The following is an 8,997-nucleotide window of genomic DNA, read 5'->3' on the forward strand; positions in this document are numbered from 1 at the left end:
ATACTGCTTTTACTTAAGTGCAACAAGGACAAAGCACTAACGTCATAATTAAAAGGGGAAATATTTATCCCGCAGCATCGCCAGTGGCCCTGTGGCGCACCCAGGGGGGGGGGGGGTTTTGGGGGTTAACCCCCCCCCCCCCAGGGCATATAAAGTAAACAATATATAAAGAATAGTAGAAAAATGTAACTTGTCTTTCACACACAATACAAAAAATCAAAAACGCTGATTGAATAATTAAATTACCACTTTAAATATCTAGAACACAATAATTATTGTATAATACGCAATAATTAATAATATTTTTCATTATATTTAGATATAGATACCTAATATTAGGCTTATAAAAAATTAGACAGAACGAGTCTGTTGCGAGTAGCATGCGCCTACAGGACTGTATCTGCGGCGGCCTTGTGGACTATCACGGGTTGTGTTCCTCTGCATGTGTTAGAGCAGTAGAAAAGAAAAGAGACATCTCTATGGGAGAAGAAAGCATTTGACAACAGCTATAAAAAAAAGAAAGGGAAAGATTAATGGAAAAATGGCAAGAAGAGTGGAACAACAAGGAAGATGTTGCTCAGTGGACAAAGATGCTGATCCCGAGCCTAAGGGACTGGGTAGATTGTCTGTTTTAGGGTGTATCTTCATAGGTTCAGAAAGACAGATGCAGATAAATGCCTATACTGCGAATATTCCGACACTGTTACTCACACAATGCTGGAGTGTAATAGATGTACAGTGGAGAGAAACAGAATGTATAAAGAAATAGGTATGAACCCTGTGACTGTAAGAGATGATCGTAAAGATGACGGGAAATATGGAGGGATGGAATAGTGTTCACAATTACATCCAAGCAGTCATTAAAAAGAAAGAAGAAGAAGAGAAATACCAACCGGGCTAATGACAAAGATAAGATCTAATTACTATTTTAATGGGAATAAGTCGCAATTCAAGGTTAAAATAAGTTTATTGACGTTTGAATTTTTGATCTTTGATCTTGCACTGATAACTTGTTTATACTCCAACAATTAATATAAAAAAAGAATAGCGGTTGGTACAGAAGTACATCTAGCCTTCATTGACCTAGAAAAGGCGTATAATACAGTTCCAAGACTAAAATTGTGGCAAGCTTAACAACAACTCGACATTAGTCCATACCTTTTAGGAATAATCACAGAAGTATACAGGGATAACACTACTTACCTAAAAATCGGATATAGACTATCAGAGCCAATAAAAGAAACTAAAGGACTAAAACAAGGATGCAGTATGTCACCCTTACTGTTTAATTTATATATTGAGGCAGCCCTCCAAAATTGGAAAAACCACTGCCAGGGAATGGGAATCCCCATAGGAAATGACGTACTGTTCTCCCTAAACTTTGCGGATGACCAAGTCATCCTAGCTCAAGATTCTTATGATCTAGAATTTATGATGAAGTGTCTGTAGAGAGAATATTTAAAATGGGGGTTACAAGTCAGCATGAAGAAAACATAATATTTACTTAATTATCAGTTCAGATGCAAGGTTTGAAGTGTTGATAGACGAGGACGTGGAAATCAAACAAGTGAAAAAATTTAAATATTTAGATCCACTCATTGCTAAGAACGGCTTGGGAGAAACCGAAATTAAACACGAAGTAATCAGGGACGTAAAATTGTAGGATGTCTGAACTCCTTATGGTGGGATCACCACATTTCCAAAAGGAACAAAAAAAGAATAGGGCAAACCATGGTTGAATCAGTTCTTTGTTCTATGGCTCTGAAGTATGGACAATTAATGCAGACCTGAAGAGAAGATTGTTAACAGTTGAAATGGATTATTTGAGAAGAAGTGCTAGAATATCAAGGCAGGAAAGGAAGACTAACGAATCTATAAGAAATAACATGAATGCTACAGAAACGGTCATTGACAGAATAGAAAGAAGAGGTTCAAAATGGTTTGGACATCAATTGAGAATGTCTGACAAACGTTGGCCCCAAAATCTTCACAAATCGAAGCCCCCTGGAAGAAAAAAGAGAGGTAGACCTCGACGCTCTTGAAATGAAGGAATTAGAAGAGCGATGGAATCGACAGGTTTGGAGGAGGAGCATGCCTTGCACCGGGAGGATTCCCGGAAGAGAACGGGAATACGGCGATAGCCGTCTTCAAAATGTATTGTATTTACAAGTTCGATTAATGTCAAACGTCAATAACCTTATTTTAACCTTCAATTTTGGCTTATTCCCATTAAAATAGTAATTACTTTAAAATGCCACAAGAAAATAGCTTCAGAACAATAGATAAGATCTAGATAAGAGAAGGGAGTGTTCCAAAAATGTCGTCAGCCTTACAGTGGCCATCCCACTTTCGGAGTACGGTACGTGCGACAGTCAACTGCGCATAAGTAAGAGAGGGTGGTTTTAGTTGGTAGGTAGGATAATAGATACCTGAATCTTTGGAACTGCTATCTTTAGTACTTGAATTTAAACTAAAACCCAAATTGTAGGGACTCAACATGGAGGTTGCATAAAAAAATTTCAAAACCCCCCCCCCTAAAACAAATTCTGGGTGCGCCACTGCAGTGGCCAGATGTTTACTCTAAACCGAACTATAGAAACAGTGGTAAATTCTAAAACAAGCTCAAGTTTCAAAGAGGGAAAACATGAAACTTTCAAAAAGTCGCTTCGAGAATCAAGTTCCAAACCCCACAAAACCCAAACTGTGATCATGTATTTAAACTTAACACAAATTATCATCATCATTATTCTGGCTTACAACCCAGAATACAACAACCTACACAAAGTATTTCGTCTGAAGTACACTCTTAATGTCAAATCCGCCATAACATGGACCATATTCACAACCGGGATACAGAGACCGTTTTTATTGCCGCTCCGGTTAAAATAATTCTGGACCTTATTATATCAATCGCAGATGTCTATAACATAATCACAATTTTGATAAAAACCATTAATGCATATCTAAAACACTCAGCCATTTTTTTACCCCATGGAAAACGGCTAACACTATGTTGCCCAAACTGAGTAGACACTATACCGATGTGGAATCTTACAGACCTACCTCTCCTATCAATATGTTACTGGAAACCCTTGAGTGTATCGTTAAGGAGAGACCGACTGAATTTCCCGACGCTTATTATAATCCCAAATTATCACCAGGAAAAAAACAAAAACAAATAAAATTATTGTCAATATCAATGTAGAAGATGTTTAAAATAAATATCAGTTTCTTCTAATGTTCCTTAACATCTCGGGCGTGGCTGACAAAATATATCAAGTGTTATTCGCCTTTTCAAGTCAGCTAACTCGAGCTGTTTAGTTTTTTATACAATGCTTTTGCACTTGGAAATACGGAAATACGCGGTTTATGTACTACCGGATATTAATTGATTGATCTTGATGAAATCACAACTTATAAGCTGAAATTTGTGGGTTTACTAGATCATGATACAATTTTTTCAAAGACGGCACTGCATTTGAAACAGTGCTAAATCAATTATTGCTAAATAAATTACCTTCAATGAAAAAAGGGACCTATCATATGATCTTCAACAATTTCTATCCAACAATTAACCCTTTATGTTCTTCTGTTATCTAGTGAGGATTTTGCATAGACCAATATCGGCAATTGTAATTATTAGAATGACCGTTAAGTGTAAAGATGCACTCATCAAAAACAAAACCTCAATCTTGTGATTGATTCACATTTTTATCTAACAGTGCCATCAGTTGTTCACAAATTAAAATTTATCAAAATCATTTTCCATAACTGCTGAGTTGATATTATTTGACCCTGGCATTTTTTTCATTTTTAGTGTTAGAGCAATTTATTAATGGCTAACATTTGGCACATTTTTGATTACAAGTATATGTATTTTGCCCAAGAATCAGAATTTTATCCAATTTGGTATCATCACTTATTGCATTGGCAGCTTCCTTTTAAATCTATCTACCATGTCCAAGCTTGCAAAACTGTTTTTATATTTTATTAATCGTTCCTTTGGATATATCTAGGTAAATTTAGAAATTATTCATGAATAAGCGAGCAACTTTTGCCATTTATGTCTGTGTATTATCTCCGTAACCTTTCTAATATATAGTGAATGAAATTCAAATGACATTAACATCGAGAACTATTGGCATGAAATCATACAAAAATTTGTTAAGGCCAGACATAGTAAACCAAAGTAAACAAAACTATTTATAGTTTTTTATATATTATTCCATTGCATTTTATTTCCATTACTTATTTAATATTGAGGCCATCGATTTATATTTTAAATCTGATTGATTCTTTGCTGATTACTATTGCTTTAGTTTTCTGAGTTGAGATTATGATATTAAATTCTTTTGCTCTTATTTTAAATACATGGACTAGTCTTTGCAGACTATTGAACTATTTTTATCTAAATGTCTAATTTATTAAGTTTATTTATTATAAAATGTTCTAACACTTAGTTTATTAAAGTGTTAATTAATTTATATAAAGTCTTGCAATAATTTATTTACACTATTTACACGATTCTAATTTATATACATTTCCGCGTTACAATTCAAACTCGATACAGTTATTCAGACTAACCTTTTTTTCAAATAAAAATGTCCTCTGTATATATTAAACAGCCGTTATTCCAGAGTTCCCTCGACCCGGACGTAACCTTTCTTGAACTCTCTCGAACAGCATGGAAAGAAGACAGGTTTTATCGCAGGGGAAACTACTAGAAAAATACTTAGAAAAACATGTTTACATGATTTCATCCAGGATTAAATTGAAGAAAATAGAGCTTAATGCGTCTTCCTGTCTTATTCCGCTGCCTATGTCTATAGGTTCTCTAAGTTGTCCATCTATTGTGACTTCCATTTTGTTGTTTTGGTAGATGTGTAAACTAGTTTTTATGATATTTAGGAGAATTTCTCTATTACACTGAAGATGGATTACATCTTTAAGTCATATTTTGTTAAATGTTTTTTTCACATATAAATGCTGGTCTATTATACTCTAATGATTTCTGAGTAATTTGCTTTATGACGAATATTGCATCTGTATATGACCTTAGGGTACAAAAACCCTATTGTTCATGTGCTAAACTTATCCTCCGATTCATTAGTTCTTATAAAAGTTCATACCTTTGTAGTTTTCTCGTTTTCTGACTGTTCTTATCTCTTTTTTCTTTTAATAGTCGAACTAATTCGCTAGTTCTCCATTCTTCCAGTATTTTAGAGTGTTTTATAATTTTGTTAATTAATTAATTGTTCTCTTTCTAATTTGTTGTGTTTAAGCACAAAAATCTTCTCACGCACTTTCCTTCCAAAACTTTTTAGGACATCTTCGTCTTTTTTCAGCAAGGTCCATGTTTCACAACTGTAGGTCACAATGAATCTTATTAGGGTTTTGTACAATCTTCGTATTTTCGAATTTTACCTTAGTATTTTAGAAGTTAACAAATTTTTTTTCAATAAGATCTTCGAAAGTCATCTTTAATGTTGACTCATTACGACTAAGTATCATGACGTCAATCACTTATGCAGCTATTTTTTGCAGGTTTAACAATAAATTTAACTCCTTGTCTTACACCGGAATTGATGTCAAAGTTGTCAGTCTTTATATTTTGTATTACTACAGCTGCTTTGGTGTTAGTAAAGTAGGACATAGGTACCAATCTGACTAGTTTTTGGGCATTCTCATAAGCACCAAGTTTTTATATATTTTTTTTTTGTTATTAGTGTCAAAGTCTTGTTTGAAATCTATAAATAGACTGTTTATTTCGATGTTGTATTCGTGGCTCTTTTCTAGTACTTGCCTTAGTATGTGATGATGATGATGCACCAATGATTTCTTTCACAAAGGGCGTCAATTTGGTATATAGGAGAGACTTTGTATTATACATTTAATAATATAATTCCTTAATAGTTGGAGCATTCTCTCCTTTTCTTGTAAATGTGGTTTATAAGGCCCCATTTCCATTCTTCAGCGATTGTTTCGTCACCCCACATTTGGGTGATTAATCCATGTATTTGTTTCCACAGTACTGGTTCTCCATTTTTATTAATCCAGCTGTTATTGTATTAGTATCAAGTGCCTTATTCTTTTTAACGGAACTTATTATTCTTACAATTTCATCTTTGGAAGGTCAATTAATTTCTCTCTCCGCTGATATAACTACAGATACATTGTCCACATCTTCTACATTCGCTTGATTTAGTAGCTCATGGAAATGTTCTTTCCAACTTCTTAGAATGGTTTTATCATCATTCAGAATATTTCCTTTTTTATCCCTACAAAAACTTTCCCTAGATTTAAACTTTTTATTAGTTGTCTTCACATCTCTATAGTTTTGTTTTTGCACCTGTATTGTTTTTTTTTTTTAATTTCTCGTTTCTATCTCTCTTATTTTTAAACTGTACTTTTCCATTTCCTTCTTCTGTATACTTCTTGCCTATCTTCTGTCGATATTGTACTTTTCCTTGTTACTTCTTGTTCCTAGTTCTAAATATTGTATTCTCACAACATCGTCCTTTTGCCTTATAATCAATTTACATTCAACATCACACCAATCTGCGTTTTGATGTTTCTCCTTTTTTCCTATTACTCCTAATATTTTTATTTGATGTGAAAAGAGATTAGATTAATTAAATACAGATTTACATCTCTATTTAATACCTCCTCTATTACATTTTTATATTCTGTTAGATTTTTACTTCGTTGTCTAGTATACTTATATTAAATTTTTTTCCTTATATCCCACAGCTTTTTAGATATTGCTAATTCTTTGCTTTACAGTGATAATAACTAAAATTGATCATAGTCGCAATTTATTATTCTACAGGAACGTACGTCTTGTATGGACGAGGCCCATTTCTTTGGAATTAGTACATGATCAATTTATGCAGTTCATACTACTTATCTGAGACTTCCCAGGTGTCCCTATGGACCTATTTATGAGGAACTTAAAGCTGCTAATTATCAGATTTTGAGCTTGGGCTGGTAGACATTAGTTGAAGCTTTGTTAGATCATGTATGCTGTGTTGTTGCGCAAAAACCCTATAAAGCGCTTCTTTTCCAATTTTTGCGTGAAAATTGCCGAGTAAATTGATGACGTTATGTCTATCTGTTTTTTCACATTCTCGTTGGATCAAGTCATGGAAAGAATCTTTAATATGCTCTTCCTCATTCCTTGAGCCCTTGTCAGGGTGTGGTGACACTCTACATAATTATTAATAGCTTGCTGCCTCCATTGGCTGCGAATCTGTGCTATATGGACGGCTTCATGTAGGGATGTTCCCACCAGAGTCTTCCTTTGGTCTGCTCGTATTGTAGATCTTCCTCTTGGTCTTTGGCCTTCTACCTTTCCTTCTACTACCAATAATTCCATGGCCCCCGTTCTTCTAGCTATGTGGCATGCTCGGTTTACTTTTTTAACAGGATTTCTTTTATATAAAGCTCTTCCAGAATTAACAGGTTGATTCTATCTTCTGTCCAGGACACGCGTAGCACTCTTCTATGGACCCACATTTCGAAGGTTTCGATCTTATTCCTTTTGATTTTTTTAAGTGTCCATGTTTCAGCTGAGTATGTAGCAATGGAAAAAATAAGGGGATTGATCTGAGCTTAGTATTCGTTGTTGTTGTTTGGTCTTTCCATCCCAAGTTCAGGTATATTTAAGTTATATTTAAGAGCTTAGGATTCGTTGTTGTTGTTCGGTCTTTCCACCTCAAGTTCAGGTATATTTAAACAAATTTAATTAAATAATAAAAAAGTTATTAACAGTATTTGGGAGTTAATTTTGCAATAACTTTTTTGTTTATTAACCGATTTTAATTTAGCATATTTCATTTTGTGCATATTTTTTTTCTAAGAAAATTGTTTGTGACGTCAAAACTTTAAGTAGAGAAGTTTTTAAGTTATAAGCAAAATAATGAGTTTTACGTTTTGATTATTTATTTAAAAATAGTTCCACTAAAAAACTGATGAATCCCTAGATTAAAGTATTTTTTAGTATCTCATACTACACATTTCAACTGTCAAACCCTTATGTCTAGTAAATAACTTAATTGACCCAATATGTTTTTTTCAGACTGCTTGAATTATCTTAATAAGAAATACGACCTTCCTGAATATCATAACAGTGTGGTATGTACTGGGCCTGGACCCTGTGTAGGTGACGGGACTGCTCCTGTAGTCCGAGACGGAGTTGTCCAAGCGATTTCGGCTTGGGCCCTTAATTTATGTGATCCCACCAACGCTATCGCTGTTTATACTAAAGTCAGTCCCTATATTTCATGGATACAGGAAAATATTGACGAAGAACTAACTTTAGCATAGAATTAAAACTAATATTGTAAGAATATGGAAGTAATAATAAATAAACTATACCTTAACATTTAAGGACCTTTTTTATTCATAATGTATGTTTTTGCTTCACTAAAGATTATTCAATAAGTAGGAAGACATGTAAAATGATTACGATAATATTTAATTTTTCAAACATTTAAAGTAGTAGTTTTCAGGGCCCTGATTCTAATTGAGATTTCTACTCAAAACATGTCGAAATTAATATGGCGACGTCGAAATGCGACTTTGCGAGCCTTGTGAATTTCAGCTGAACTAACCAAACGACGTCACTAATTTTAGATTTATCGAAATTAATTTCAACTTCAAGAAAGTGGTTGAAATTTCATTTCGAGTCGAAATTAATCTGACATGACTGGCTGGACTGGGAGAAGTGAACTTAGGTTCAGTTTAGGTGGTGTTGTGTTTTGATTCTTGCAAGGAAAACTGATATTGCTCCGTTTTACGGACATTTGCTGGTGTTGGAGGAATTAGAGAGGATAGATATCCGACCATGGACGTATAAATCTATATTTATACGTCCATGTATCCGACGCTCACAACGGAGGATAAGAAGAATGTTACGGGATACTCAAAATCCTTTTTCACTAAGTGATGCTCAATTTAGGCAGCAATTCCGGCTTAATAATTAAGTTGCAAATTATT

General features: G+C 34.0%; 1 protein-coding gene across 1 annotated transcript in view; it reads left to right on the plus strand.

The window, feature by feature from the left end:
• The window catches only part of LOC140438774 (trypsin-4-like), a 31,062-nt gene extending 22,674 nt beyond the window's left edge, over positions 1-8,388 (plus strand). The window contains exon 5 of the mRNA XM_072528423.1: positions 8,078-8,388. Coding sequence (XP_072384524.1) covers positions 8,078-8,325 — 248 coding nt within the window. The 3' untranslated portion in view covers positions 8,326-8,388. The remainder of the gene's footprint in view (positions 1-8,077) is intronic.
• Positions 8,389-8,997: the final 609 nt, after the last annotated feature.

This window comes from Diabrotica undecimpunctata, chromosome 1 (genome assembly GCF_040954645.1).
Source record: "Diabrotica undecimpunctata isolate CICGRU chromosome 1, icDiaUnde3, whole genome shotgun sequence".
Classification (NCBI taxonomy): Eukaryota; Metazoa; Arthropoda; class Insecta; order Coleoptera; family Chrysomelidae; genus Diabrotica; species Diabrotica undecimpunctata.